Source organism: Zootoca vivipara, chromosome 2 (assembly GCF_965207765.1).
Source record: "Zootoca vivipara chromosome 2, rZooViv2.hap1.1, whole genome shotgun sequence".
Taxonomy (NCBI): Eukaryota; Metazoa; Chordata; class Lepidosauria; order Squamata; family Lacertidae; genus Zootoca; species Zootoca vivipara.
The window spans coordinates 77,610,566-77,626,145 of NC_142584.1; the positions used below are offsets into that span (position 1 = coordinate 77,610,566).

Below are 15,580 nucleotides of genomic sequence, written 5' to 3' on the forward strand. Positions count from 1 at the left end.
ACTGAGTGTCCGATGTCTTCAGGGAGGCCGGGCCTTCGCTCAGATGGCTCCTGGAGGCCCGGAGCAAAGGCCCGGCCTCCCCGAAGGCATCGGAGCGAAGGCCAAACCTCCCCGAAGACACTGGAGTGTCTGATACCTTAGGGGAGGCCGGGACTTCGTTCTGATGCCTCCCAGAGGCCGGGGAGCGCTTCCGCGACTGGGCTGCAGCCACGGAAGCGCTCCGTTAAATTGCTGCTTTAGGGGTTTTTTCCATCGTCTAGAACGGATTAATCCACTTTCCATTACTTTCAATAGAAAAGTTTGCTTCGTTTTATGAACGCTTCGGTTTATGAACAGACTTCGGGAACCAATTGTGTTCATAAACCGAGGTACTACTGTATGAGAATTAGGGTGGTCACAAAAATTGGTGTTTTGCCATTATTGATGTTAATATAAATATATCCTAGGTACAGCTGCATGTGGAGGAAGTTGAATGTTATGCTTCTTCCTGCCTCAGCAAATGCTGGGGCATTACCAGGAACAAGAGGTGTGCATGCCACCCTCCCCATGCCTACTAATGGCTTGGTGTGCCAAGGGGAAGAGAGACATAAGCAGAACTCTATTGGGCCTGGTGCTTCCCCAGTACTGAGTTGGACCATGCTCAGACCATAAAGACTAAGCTGCAACCAGGCAGAAGGATACCATTTTCTAATCAAGACACAATCTTAAACCTAGAAATAAGGTTTTGCAAATGTTTCCGTATGCTGTTGCTGCGGTGGTGTTTAATGTTGCTTCAGTGCTGGATTTACATGTTAATTTACTCAACAGGAAAATGTGCTAAAGGTCAATCTAAGTAAATCCATTTTAACAGGCCTTGTTTGTTCTGGGGTCAAATAGTGCAAGTGTAAAAACAAAAACAAAAAAACCTGCCTTAGAAAACTGTCCTCAATTTGAAATCTTAAGTCTCTCTGGTAGAACAATGAAAATGTAAAACTGACACAGGTGCTTTTCACTAGACATCATGTGCACTTCATAAATATGTGACAGCAAAAGGATAGCGCTGGTAAAGTTACTCATAGGAGAAAGTTATCTGATGTACGTACTTGTACTGGATGTTGTTGTTTTGAGCTGTTGAACAACAGGATTTATTAATTTCCCGGTTTTTAATTTGCTCTTGCTGGTTCTTCGTCGGCGGCCAGTTGGCGGGGCAGAATGAAGGAACCCGATATTTGGTGGTAAAGGCTTCCCCAGCCGGATGTACAGGGCTTCTATTTCTTTCTTCTGCTGAGTCTGCAGCTCAGTAATTTCTTTCATGTGTCTGAAGAATAGAAACAGGTTGTTACATCAAATTCAAAGTGCTGCTTAAATGTGTGTGTGTGTGTGTTGGAAAAGGTTCAGAAAAAGGCAACGAAAATAATCAAGGGGGTGGATTAACTCCCCTATGAAGAAAGGTTGCAGCGCTTGGGAACTTTTTAGTTTAGGGAAAAGGTGAATAAGAGGTGACCTGATAGACATTTATAAAATTATGCAGAAAGCACATAGAGAAAAGTTTCCCTCCCTCTCTCATAACACTAGAACTCATGGACCACTGATGAAGCTGGATGTTGGAAGATTCAGGACAGAGAAAACAAATGACTTTTTTACACAGCACACAGCTGAACTATGGAACTCACTCCAACATGAGGCAGTGATGGTCACCAACCTTGGTGGTTTTGAAAGAGGATTAGACGGATTTAAGTAGGAGGAGGCTATGGGATGCTACTAGCCATGATGGCTATGCTCTGCCTCCACAGATGGAGGCAGCAATGCTTTTGAATACTTGTTGCTGGAAACCACAGGAGGGGCGAGTGCTTGGATCCTGCCTGCAGGTTTCCCACAGGCTTCTGTTGGGCAGCTGTAAGAACAGGATTCTGCACTAGATGGGTTATTTGCCTGATCCAGAAGGCTGTGTGTGTGTGTGTGTGTGTGTGTGTGTGTGTGTGCTTGCGTGCGCATGCACGCGCATAACACACACACACACACACAGCGAGAGAGAGCATATGTCTAATATATAATTTGTACATAGTATCCACATTATGATCACAGGCAGTCTTTTTCATGCAGACTGCATGAGATATATCCTAAACTCTGAGTTAACCAAATATTTCAATAGAAAACCAGTCATATGATACCACCTGGAACACACACACAAAATCCTGTGTAGGAAAAGGAAAGGAGGCATGACCATGAAGGCTATTAAAAGTTAAGGATGAAAAGCTTATGCAGGATGCAGGAGTAGACAGGAAGCCAGTACAGATCTTTAAAAAGGAATGATGACACACGAGAAGAACAAAGAAAAGGGTGAATTATTTTGAAAGAATGTGGAATAGAGGTGAGGGGACCAAGTTAAGAAAACAGAAAACCAAACAGGAGAAGGTTGCAGTACTCATGGTAAGAAATGGCGATGGATTGGCTGGAGGTGCACTGGTCCAGGATGCCAGGATTTAACAACGGTAATTGAATAGTCCTGGTTGCTCCTCTTTTTCTGGGGTTGTAGGCAACCAAAACAGGGTGGTAGTGGTAGCAACTGCAGAATAGTAAAGCCCAGCTGGCCGCACTGCAGGGCTGTTGGGCAGCTGTTGGACAAGAAATAGTCATGCAAGGCTTTCCTGAGCATCCTTCCTTTCTCCACAAGGAAATTACTGGTGATTGGGGTGAAAGCAGCATTAGTGAAATGCTAGAGGTGGCCACTGTTAGGAGAAATGGTGGTGTAGAAATCAAGTAATTAAATAAATGTAATGTAATGTGATCAACAGCAGAGTTGGAGGAAACAAAGTAAGAAGGCAGCTGAAATATGCAAAATGTACCAGGAGGCGTTAAAGGGCAGAAGAGAAATTGGAGAGGTAGACTGGGCTAAGAAGTAGGGTGAATAGTGGCATATATGAATACAGAAGGGAAGGAGTTAGATGAAAGGCATAAGGAGATGGAAAGGAGGGGAAATGACAGGAAGATGGCTATGTGGTTTTAGGAGAGGGCAGGACCAAAGCTTCACATGAAGTTAGATGAGGACAACAGAAGAGTGAGAGAAAGAGGAACAGTTTTAGGGACATGTAGAAAGAAAGCTGGAAGACGCGTCCTGTTAATGGAAAGGAAAACTGTTAAGCTATCATCCACAAGTGTTATGGGTCATGATGACCTTGTTTGCTTCTCAGATGTTCTGACATAGGCCTAGTTCTTACTGTGTCAGGACTCTACCACTTCAGACTAAGTGTGAGGTTCATACAACAATTCTATCTTCAACAATGGAAAACACCTATAAAATAAAGAGAAGGGGGAAAAGCTGCTCCAACTGAAGAACATAAACCACAGCCTGCTAGACCAGCCACTGGGTCCACTCTCCATTTCTCACAGTTGCCAACCAGATGCCCATGGGAAGGTCTGCAAGCAGGACCTGAGCACAACAGCACTCTCCCCTCCTGAATTCCAGCAACTGGTATTCAAAGAAGAAGAAGAAGAAGAAGAAGAAGAAGAAGAAGAAGAAGAAGAAGAAGAAGAGGAGGAGGAGGAGGAGGAGGAGGAGGAGGAGGAGGAGGAGGAGGAGGAGGAAGAATTTGGATTTGATATCCCGCTTTATCACTACCCGAAGGAGTCTCAAAGCGGCTAACATTCTCCTTTCACTTCCTCCCCCACAACAAACACTCTGTGAGGTGAGTGGGACTGAGAGACTTCAAAGTGGGGCTGAGAGACTTCAAAGAAGTGTGACTAGCCCAAGGTCACCCAGCAGCTGCAGGTGGAGGAGTGGAGACACGAACCTGGTTCCCCAGATTACGAGTCTACCGCTCTTAACCACACTGGCACGCTGCCTCTTAGCAATGGAGGTAGAACATACCCTGAAAATAAGCCATACCCCGAAAATAAGCCATACCCCGAAAATAAGCCAGTGATAGGCAGTTTAACCTTGTAGGTTAAACTGTACCTTGTAGGTTAAACTGTAACTTAATAAAAAAAATATAAGACATCCCCTGAAAATAAGCCACCGTGTGTTGTTGTTTTTTTTAGGAAAAATAAATATAAGACGGTGTCTTATTTTTGGAGAAACACGGTAGGTATCAGTGTTAGCAGCCACTGACAGCCTCCATGTATTTGTCTAACCCTCCTTTGAAGCCACCCTTCAACTTCAGTCCTTCACCTTTAACCTTACATGATGCCATCCAGATACTTGACTGCCAGCTCAGGAGAACTAGGCCAAAGGAAGGAAGTTGATTTAGTTGGAATATCAAGCGACTCCAACTTGTAATAAACGCGCAGGAAAGAGATAGAAATGGATTAAATGCTGTAAAAATATCACAAACGCACAAAATGACACCAGACATTCTGATGGAAATGAAACATACTTTTCCCTCAGGTGCTGCAATTCTTTCTTCATGTCTGCATCTTCAAACTCCGAGTCATTGTCACTGCTCACATATGATGATTGTGAATGGAAAGAAGTTATGTTGATGGTTGGGAGTTTTGATCCATGACCATTAGGAGAATCAAGGCCTTGTGAACTGGACTTTCCAGATTTTTGCAGAAAAGATGAGGTCTTTTTCACGTAGTCATTTCCTGCACTACTGCTCTGTGGTGATGGTGGAGCTGGTTTCCTTTGAAGAGATTCATCGCCAGAATCACTAGAATCCTGACCACAAAGTACATCGATAGAGGATGCTGTCTGCACACGCCGCAAAGAAGTCTTCATATCAGGGCTAGAAGGTTGATCATCTAGATAAACATCTGGTGGCGCAGAGTATCTCAAGGAATGCACAGGTGGTAAAGTTAACTCATCCTGTGTACTGATCACTGAAAATCTGCCAATAGTTTTTGCTGGTGTGCTGTCGTGTGTTTCAGCTTGTTTCTCGCTACAGCTCGAGTCCACAGAGTCATCCTTTTCAGATTTACTTTTCTCTTCAAGTAACGGTGCAGTGTTTTCCTTTTCACTCCTCTTAGAAGCATCTTTCTGAGCAACCTGAAGTAACATACAAGAACATGGTCTAGTTGGAGAACATGGGTTGTATCTAATGCTGCTGTTACACTTGTGTAATGGACTTCCACTTATGCAACGGAACTTCACTTTCCTTTTCCCCTGCCAGCCTACCACACACCCTCAAAATCTGCTCAATGATTGGGGACCCTCTGATTCAGATCTGTGGGTGCAGAGAAAGGGCGAGTGGCTTGTGCAGCACTGGATATAACCCTATGTCACCAGCCCTAGTTTTGATTACTACACCAGAACATGGAAAGCTGCCTTGTGGTGTGCCAGATCATTTGTCAGTTTCTGTATACTGACTGGCAACAACTCAGGGTATCCAGCAGGAGTCTTTTCCAACCCTATCTTGATATGGGAGAGATTGAATTTGGGACTTCCTGTATGTAAAGCAGGTGCTCTAACACCAAGTGCTGTAAGAATGAGATGACTATCTAGAAAGGAAAACAATACACCAGTAAATTGTAAGTTCAGAATACCTGAGGGAGTCCTGATGGTGTGCCAACAGAAGCGGAAGTAATGTTTGCAGCTTGTCCTGTTTAATACAGTGGAAACAAAAATGGACACACATATGAGCAGACAGATTTTAAAACAAAGCGCACACAACACACAAATATTTTAATGGTATTGTCATAGGGGTCGTCGTGGCTACCCTAGAGTAACTCCGCTTGAGTCCAGTTTGTCTTTAAAGACTTTTATTGTGCAAAGTATTTACAGTGCAGAGATAGCTTAAAACATGACCTCTCAGTCCGAATCAGAATCTGGCAATGGCGTACGTCTGTTCCAACGCCAGCAAAGTAGTCGGGGCACCCCAAAACGCCTCCCCCTTGACCTGCATCGCAGTGCTCTCCTTAACTCTTGCGCTGGAAGGAGTGATGCCCTCTCAGCCTCCTCCTGGTCAAAGCGGTGGAATGGCTCTCCAGCATCCTGGAGCCCTTGCCTACATCTCTCCTCCCCTGAGCTTTCCCATCGTTCCGCACGCTGGCTGCTCTCTCCCTCCGAGTCTCTCCCTTCCCCCCTGGCTGCTTCAGACCCACTGCTGCTCCCTGTGCTTGGCGAGGTGGACGTTAGGATGATGGGGGAGTCACCCTTACAGGTATCGTGCATAGATGCTGCACAAGGCTAAAATGCTGGTGTCAATGGGTCATAGTAATGTGCAAGATTATAGCTCATGTCTATAGAACACAATGTAAATTATGATGGCAGATGCAAGTTTTGAAGCCATGCCAAGATGTAAGACTATAAGAAGAGCATGCTGGCTCATCTGATCCAGCATTCTGTTCTCACAAGTGACCAACCAGATGACCGTGGGAAATCTGCCAGCAGGACCCAAGCACAGGAGCTCTCTCCCCCCACCTTTGAATATTCTGGCACAAATTCAGTGTAATGAACTGGGCATTTCCACATTTCTCTGTATAATTGAATGAAAAAGATTAAGAAGGCTTTAATGGAAAGAATTGGGTGTTTATCTGCACACAATGGATACGCTTAACAGCTCTGATAAAGCCTTTTCCTTATAAAACCATTTTACACCCTATATTTTGGCCCTTAAAAGGGCTCCCTGGGCAGCTCAATTGAATATATGTGATAAAGGAATGAGATCACAGCTGCTTGCCCCACCCACAGTGAGCACATGATCAGCCCCAGGGTCTGATCTGTGGGTATTTTATTTGCGCTAGAGTTTACACACAAAAACATCCAACATGTGTAAGCTTGAATTTTAGGCTCATTTCCAATATTATATGTGCGATAATTGTCCTTGATTTTTCATGCATTAGCCCTATGGAAGCAAGGTCTAAAGGAAGGAGAGGGGCCCATAGTGGGTGAGGTGAATACATGTGCCCTGTTTCTCCGAAAATAAGACGTAGCCATAAAATAAGCCATAGCAGGATTTTTAAGCATTCAAGAAATATAAGCCATACCCCGAAAATAAGACATGGTGATAGGCGCAGCAGCAATGCCAGCCGCGGCAGGAGGAGGAGGAAAAAAAAAAAGACATCCCCTGAAAATAAGCCATAGTGGGGTTTTTTGAGGAAAAATAAATATAAGACGGTGTCTTATTTCCGGAGAAACACGGTAGCTCCTCAGCAGATCAGGCTGTGTCTACACATTTTACCTCCTCCCAGTCCATGACAAATTAGTTTCAGTATTCTAGATTTCAAAACACGAGGGTGGACTGACTTTGAACACAACAGGTATATATGGTCAAACCTCCACCTTTTGCACCTATGCTATAGCATCCAGTTCATACTGGGAAAGTTATGCAGATCACAGGTGGTCATGCAGCCAGCACATGCCACCACCGGCCACATTAAGATCCCTTAGAAGGGTCAGAGGTATATATGTACAGAGGTCAGGTAATTTGGCAACCGGAAATCTCAATCAGATTCTGTATAAAGATGTCTATGATTTTTTCCTTAAATCTTTTCTTTGCTATTGTGACAGGTTGTTGTTGTTGATGATGATGATGATGATTTTTTTTTGCCCTGGATTAATAACACTTGTATAATGCTTGCCTCTTTTTAAAACATAAGTTTATTTGAAAAAATAGAGGTACAATCTCAATCCTCAATCCATGATACTTGAAGGGATTAGGAGCAAGTGGATGTTTCATCAGCAGGCAGGGGGGTAGGACCTCTGTCTCTGCAGAGGCCTGAACTACAGTTGCAGAAACATGGCAGAGTCAACACTACCACGGATGGTGTTCCCGCCAGCAATAGCTGATACAGGGGACCCAACAGGAGAGTGTTGGGGGCAGAGTTGGTCTGGCCAAGAATCTGCTGGATCCTAGGGAGTCCAGCTGCCACAGAGCTGGTACAGCAAAAGGGGGGGGTTAAGTTCCCCTCTACCTTCTGCCTTGACCTGTGCAAGTGGCAAGGTTTCTAATGTGCCAGTAGTTCTGCTGTTCTATTCACCCTGTTGCTCCCAGAAAAGATGCTCAAGAATGCATTTCAGTTAATAGCAAGAAAAACATTTCTCCATTTGCTTGAGATTCTGCATGGCGAAATATCAGTCAATATCTTTCAGATTCTAAGTGGTACTAAAACAAAACCCCTTAAAAGGCACTCAGTATCCTACAAAAACACCCAATGTGAATTTTTATTAAAAGCCATGACTTTCTTCTCAATAAATAAATAAATAAATTGGGGGTGGGGGTGAGTGCACTCCTTAGTATATTTGGAAATACTTTCCCGTGCCTTCTGTCTATGTGTAGAACAAGATTGTATAGCAGCTAGATCTATGCCGAATTTGAATAGGGTGTATATACATACCGTACAAAATATAATGCTTATTGGCCCAGGCCATGTGGTCAAATTAATGTGATCTCATTCACCCATTACATGTAGAGGCAAGTATTATCCAAACTGGGTTTACATGTACCATATTATGTTTCATATGTTAAAAATTTAGATATATCATAACATATCCTTATGCATAACTAGTAAGTAGTTACATATGAATTAAGGCAAATATTTAAGTTTCTGATGTAGTTGCTGAAGCTATATTTGAAGGAACATTCCCAACTGCACATAATTTGATTCCCAGAATTATTGCCAGTCATTGACGTTAGTTGGTCTGAAGGGTAGTTGGTCTATTAGGAAGAATAGACATTAAAGTTATTGGTGCTACCTGCTCTGCTTGTTGATCCATGGGTTGTTTCTGAGGGCTGGGTGCTGGTAGAAGTAACTTCTGCTTTTCTCACCTTTAATAAAAGGACCAAAATACAAATTAACCTTTCAAAATAAAGCAGATTGCTTGCGTTACATGGAAATATGTATGCATCGTCTCTCAAGTTTATTTCATATTTATCCTAAAACAGGTATATCACACACTAGTAACCTGCTTTCTTCCATTCTCCAGGCTCCATGTTAGTCTTTCTTAGAGAGCTGAAGTTGACAAACACCAATTCGTTAAATTCCAGTGTTCAAGTCATAAGCATGATATAATATGTGTGGAGTGTTTAGGTGTATAAATTCTCGGGGAATCCAGTTACGATTATAAAATCATCCATACGCCAAGGACTGAATTTGTAATTCACCTTTGGCCCACCCCTGATGAACACCTTATAAAGAAGGTAGGCATTTCATGTGGTTATGGCACCCAGGAGGTGGCAGACTGCACTAATAGGGCACTGTCAGCCAAAGTTGGTAGTGCTCCCAATCCTGGTTAAAGAATTGTGACTAGAGTGTAGGGACTAGCAAATGGCTAATGCACGCTTCTCTCATGCTTTCCAGTCCCTGGAACTAGGGCCTTTACCCTTAGCTGAATGAACCCATACACTGGAGAAAAGTTTCATAGGGTGGGGTTCAACTAAATATGCAATAGTGTGGATGTAATAATGAATTCAAAGAGCTAATATTCAACATGTGTTCATGGTGCTGGCCAAAATAATGTCACAACAACTGATATTAGGGTGGGCCCTATTAGGCTTTTGGCAGTTGAGGGTCCCAACATGTACTGGATTCTTCTGACAACTCAGCTCCATGTAGCTTTCATTTAAAAAAAATAAAAAATTGTTCACTTGTTAAAGTTAAAGGTAAAGGTACCCCTGACCATTAGGTCCAGTTGTGGACGACTCTGGGGTTGCAGTGCTCATCTTGCTTTACTGGCCGAGGGAGTCGGCATACAGCTTCCGGGTCATGTGGCCAGCATGACTAAGCCGCTTCTGGCAAACCAGAGCAGTGTACGGAAACACCGTTTACCTTCCCACCGTTTACCTTCCTTTATCTACTTGCACTTTGGTGTGCTTTCGAACTGCTAGGTTGGCAGGAGCTGGTACTGAACGATGGGAGCTCACCCTGTTGCGGGGATTTGAACCGCCAACCTTCTGATCAGCAAGCCCTAGGCTCTGTGGTTTAACCCACAGCGCCACCCGCGTCCCTGTTACTTTGCCCCAGGGCGAGATTAGGAGCAGATATCAGATGTGTGCATGCCTCTCCTCACTTCTATCACTACAGGAAGAAGTTAATAAATGTACTGATAAATGTGTTTATCAGAACATGAAATCTTCCTTGGGAAATAGAACCCACTAGAAAGGGGCAAAAGATATTGCAGAGTCAATATCTACATGCAGACCTCTTCATTAGAGTTGGGAGGAAGGAAGAGCACATAATTCCTACCTTGATCTCACCTTTGGCAAAATCCTATACATCAAATAATGAGCAGCCAGCCAAATGAGAGAAATAAGGCTATGAATGCAGTGTACCTTATTTTCATTCTCATGTCCAATAAACAATCTCTTAGTTGGAAAAAAAATGTTAAGTTGAAAATAAGGCTTAGCATCACCAATGTTCAGAAAGTAAGGACCAATGGTAACAATACATTAGAATTTATTTTGATCATGCGCACCAGATTTTTCTCTGTGTGCATAGAACTTTTGAGTGGAGGAGGAAGCAAAATTTACTTTTTTAAAAAAAATTAAGAGGACTTTGTACTATCTTGGTACTTAGACCTCAAATAGCCTGGAAACACAATGCACCCCTCTTAAATAACAAGTCTGGTTTTTGTCTCTTAAGGATAATGACTATGAATTATTGTTATCTTCTTGTTTGCAATATTTGAGGAAGGCATATATTGTATACCACAAAGAAAGAATATTTTTAAATTTGCACCAATAACTGAGAACCATGGATTTGCTTTGTGAAGCAGACCACACAGCATAACAAGTGTAATAGTTTGAAAAAGGCTACCATTGGCTCTTCGTTTCTGAATTCTGGTTTACAAAGCCCATAAACTCCAGCACTCTTAGCAGAGGCTGACTTGCCGGAACGGGAGACGTGGTGAGTGCAGGTTGATCCTCAGCTGACTTAACATCCATGCCAGCTACAGGAACTTTCAGGTCCAACACAAGCGCAGGCAAAGGTGCCAAGTTAAATTCACCATCTCCTTGGTCTATAGGTACAAAGCTGTCTGGCGTTGCTGCAGATGCAGAAGATGTCGGGACATATTCCTGGTAGAGCAAGTTGCGCAGCTTCTCATCCAGACTCTTTATTGTGTTGTCAGCAAAATCAACTCTCGGTGGTCCTTCACCGTCTGATTCTACAGCACAAGGCGGCTGAGGCGCACTAACTGCAAGGCCAGTGGATGATGTGGGCTGGGACTGGGTTGACGTTGCTTGTAACTGGGATGTAGCTGCTGATGAGTGAGGGGGGCTTGAAAGCTGAGGTGCTGCTAGAATCAGAGGATCGGGGACGGCAGACACAGGAAGTGCCTGGCTTGCAAAAGAATGAGGCATCTGACTAGGCTGACTGTTGTCTGGCAAGTTGAGGATTTGTGTTGGAGGCTGGTGTTCCAAAATAGTCACATCAGAGACAGCAGGGAGTGGGCAGGCTTCTGCTGCCTGTGCAGGAACAGTCTGGATCGGCTCTGGAAGCCCAGCAGTGCCCAGTTCAGCCTCTGTCTCAGGGACACAAGGGCTTTCATCTATTCGTTGGAGTGCCTGCAACGGGGGATTTAGAGGAAGCTGAGCCTCAGGATGTTCTTCGAGTGAAGTTGCACTGGGGGCAGCAGGTATGCCAGGCTGACTGGATGCAACAGGCTGTTGTTGCGGAGGGTACTCTGGTTGGCCTGTGTTGTCAGCAACCTGTTCTAGAGCACATGGAGCTGTCACTGGGGGTGTTGCAGTGGATGTTTCTGGCTGGACCTGTGGAAGGGAGGTTGGTGCTGCAGTGGAGACTTGTGTCAGAGGAGCAGCAGCAGGAGGAGGAGTTGCTCTGGGGCTGTCCGTGGCGCTCCTTTGACCTGAAAGCTGCTGAAGGGCTGTGTCTGTGGGTTTGTCTGTTGCTGTAGAGCTCTGCTGCTGATCGTCCGACTGTTCTACATCTGTAAATAACAGAAAAGGAAACGCTGAGCTCAGAGAATGGCACTTCTATTGGTAGCCTCAAATGGAACCTCAAATATATGACCAGAAATATAACAGTAGAATGATAAAACGCTTTCAACAGCTGAAGTGCTCTCCGTGTCTTAAAGCAGTTTTAAAACGGATGATTTTCTGTATGTAAACAAGAATATTGTGTACATTTTGTTTTACATCTACAGCGAAAACATGATCATAAAGACAGACTACTCTCACTTACTATAACAGCTATATACTGTATAGCAATTTTTCTACTTCAAGATGTATTGCCCTTTATTGGCTATTAGTAGTAATGATGCACTGCCCCATTTCAACCAACTGGAAAATTGAGATTAATAACAAGGTGGTGCATGCATTACAGAGTCTTTAAAACTCATTTATGTGACAGGAACTTCAATTACATCTACGCATGTAAAACAAAAAGGATCAAGTTCAATGTTCATAAATGCGTACTCTTTTGTAGCAAGGTTTTGACACTAATTTGCCTCTAACTTGTTCCGCTTGCCCTTGGCTATTCCAATTCTCTTGAGTAATGAATGATTGAAATAAATGCCTTTTCCGGGGAAAGCTAATTGCTGCTTTAAAGCTATGGGACCCACACATTTGTGGATGGCTTCTCCATGCAACTGCCTCTGAATTATTGATTGTGGCCCATCAAATCCTGGTGACAAAAGAAATGAAAATCCTGAAGATATTATCTTGAATAAATCAAAATATATTTTCATTGGCCATGTAGTTAGTTTTAAATGCTTTCCTGTGATAACTTTTCACTTTCCCATTTGTTTCCTTTTTGAAAAATAGGAAAATGAGTTCTTAAAAGGTAGTGAGTTTTCTATCTTATGCTATGATTTTTGTGTAAGTGCTTGGAAGGATAGGAACATATAGGAATTCTATGATTTGTTCTTAAATCTTTAAAGTTCTCAAGTACCTGGAGCATCGGCCTGTTTTGCACTTTGAGGAGCTGGTGAAGTGAATTCTGGCGCTTCAGCAGCTGGATTTTCCACAACAGGACAAATGATAAACCACCGCTTTCCTGTATGCAGAACTAATCACAAAAGGAGGGTTGGAATGGTCACTATTTTTATATCAAACACGGGCAAGAGGCTGATATTGCTCAAATGAAATCAGCACATAATGCAAAAGATATACTGTCTTTAATTTCAAGAAGAAATTCAAAAAACAATAATGCAAGACTACCACACTTAGAGATGATGCTTCCACAAGGTTGATGGAAATAATGAATTCTAAAGCAATGGCTACTGCCATGCTTGCAGCCTAATCCTAGACATGTTTCTTCAAGAACAGGGATGAGCAAACATGCCAATATCAGTTTCTCCCAATTTCTTATCCTTCTTAAATTCAGTTCTCCACATTTCCATAGGAGTTTGATTTTTTTCTTTAAAAAAGTCATCATGAAAATTCATTAGTAAGTTTCTCCTAATATACACCTTTTTGTACACAGTTCTGCGGAATATACACATTCCTGCAAAGCAATTTCCCCTGATATATTGCATTTTTATGCACATTTCATTGTAGTATATGCATTTTTTGTAAACATTATTGGGCTGGAGAACTGCATTGCAAAATTGGGAAAAGTCTGAATTTTGATGGATGACAGTGTTTCGGTTCATATATTTTTTCAGAAAGTCTCAGCAAGGTAGGTTCACTTTTAAATGCAAACAGAATTGAATTTCCCTGCCATCCCTACTCAGAAATAAATCTCACCGTGTGCAGGCAATTGTGCACAGAAACACAGTGTTGCATTCAGAACATGACAAAATTGGGTTCATTAATTTCAACAGGCCTACTCTGAATAAAATTTAGAATAGCACCTAAAATAAGTGAATTGAAAGCTAGAAGCAATATTTGCATGATTTTGAGGCTTAGGCTATGTGTACATATCCAAGTTATGTTTTAGATTTTATCTTCTGTCAAAACCTGCAGACTACCAGAAAGCTACAATTAATAGGCTTACACTTGTCTTTTATGTCTGCAGTAGTGCATATATGGGGTGCTATGGTCCATGGGGTCACGAAGAGTCGGACACAACTAAACGACTAAACAACAACAAGTGCATATATGCACATGCAGAGACAAACCTCTTTTGAGGTGGAAAGGTATCCTAAAGGATGAAAGTGTCACCAGCACAGCCCTACTATGATATTCATAACTGATTTGCCAACGTAAGTAAGAGTCAGGAAGAAACATTACTTGCAAGAGGGAGAACAATCAGTCAGTGCTCATTTCCCTTTAATGTGACGGTGCCATCTAGCAAGACTAATAGCAGTTGGAAGACTGTTTCCCCATGACACTTGGGGCTTGCTCTGTAGAATGTTTAGTGGCTGGGCTGATAAACTCTAAACGTAGATAATTGTCAGTGATATCCAATATAGATTAATTGCTTTACAGGGGTTTCTGGGGGGGGGGTTGACACTTATATAATCATGGAAACACTTTTACCATTCTGTTGGTACACTGGCATTCTTGCCTGGGATTGCCGATTCACCTATTTAAAATGAAAAAGACCATTAGTAGTCTGCAGGCATTTATCTGTGGTTGAAAGTTCTGCTTAATGAAATAAGCAAAAAATGTTATACTATTACACAGTTCTTTTAGTGGAAGCTGTTGAAGACAATTAGAGTAGACTTTCATCTACCTTTGGTGGTTTGTTTTTTTTATTAGCAATACCTCATTGCTTTCCAGCCTGCAAGTGTCTTGCTGAGGGCTTGCACCCTGATCAGAACTTCGTTCCCCTTCTGTATCTTCACTAAGCATATCTTCGGCTTTGTCAATGATTTCTTTCAGTTGCTCTATAAATATCTCTTTCTCAGTAGGCAATATAAATTCGTTTTCTACCTATAGGGATACACAGATATATATATTTATTTTTAAAAACTGCATTCTCTCTAGGGTTTGCTTTGTAGTAACGTCATAACAACAAGTAACTGTATGGCCAATTTAAACCTTTTAAAAATAGCATGCAGTGGAAAGAAGTTCCACATATATGGAGCTGGGTGTGTATGAACCGTAGTTTATGCTTTACATTTGAAATGAACAGATCTTTTCCCTGGCCAACAGAGCTGAGCAAAGCTACAGAAATTATTCATTGCTCTTATGTAACTGACCTATCTTGATTAAGCAGTAAATGAATGCATTACCGCATGAGAGGCATTTCAAAATATGCACAAGCTTCAAGGACTAGTTGATGGGTCACTGGGAACTTTCAACTTGCCCTGCTTGTGCCAGAGCAATTAAGGATAACATATTGAATATCTCTGAGCCAAATGAGCAGCAGTATTCATGAGCACCTGAAGCATCTGTTGCACATATGCAACAGCAATAAATTGTCACTAGCATGTATGAAGGCCAGAGTAGTACCTGACTTCCCAAATAGTAAAGAGAAGAGTGCAAAAGTGGGTCACTCATAGGGAGGTAAGATAACATCCCTCTTACTATTATTCTGTGTGTATAGTCTAAGTTTAGCTTCCCCTCCCTGCTCACCAGGCGTCAACACTGAGACCTCTTTTTCTTTTATTCTTCTTCTGGGTGGATGAGCACACTGCAGAGCAAAGCATCTGCTCTGCTGCCATCAGCCATCAGCCATCTTCACTTCACTAAGAATTTATCTGGGTCCATATGGGTCCCAGAGTCAATTTGAAAAGGCCAGCCCTTTGCTTTGACATGATCCCAGCCAACTCAGAAGGTTTAAAAAAGAAGTTAAAAATAATTAAAAATAGGAGGGG

General features: G+C 42.5%; 1 protein-coding gene across 15 annotated transcripts in view; it reads right to left on the minus strand.

Moving 5' to 3' along the window:
• The window catches only part of WNK2 (WNK lysine deficient protein kinase 2), a 114,652-nt gene that overhangs the window by 30,510 nt on the left and 68,562 nt on the right, over positions 1-15,580 (minus strand). For all 15 annotated transcript variants that reach the window (XR_015948226.1, XR_009557105.2, XM_088662224.1 and 12 more), the window contains 8 exons: positions 14,526-14,693; positions 14,298-14,343; positions 12,766-12,882; positions 10,746-11,803; positions 8,612-8,684; positions 5,461-5,516; positions 4,353-4,963; positions 1,083-1,297 (listed from right to left, as the gene is read on the minus strand). Coding sequence is in view for 13 of the 15 variants with exons in the window: in XM_088662224.1 (XP_088518350.1) it covers positions 1,083-1,297; positions 4,353-4,963; positions 5,461-5,516; positions 8,612-8,684; positions 10,746-11,803; positions 12,766-12,882; positions 14,298-14,343; positions 14,526-14,693 (2,344 nt within the window). In the remaining 2 variants the exon portion in view is untranslated. The remainder of the gene's footprint in view (positions 1-1,082; positions 1,298-4,352; positions 4,964-5,460; positions 5,517-8,611; positions 8,685-10,745; positions 11,804-12,765; positions 12,883-14,297; positions 14,344-14,525; positions 14,694-15,580) is intronic.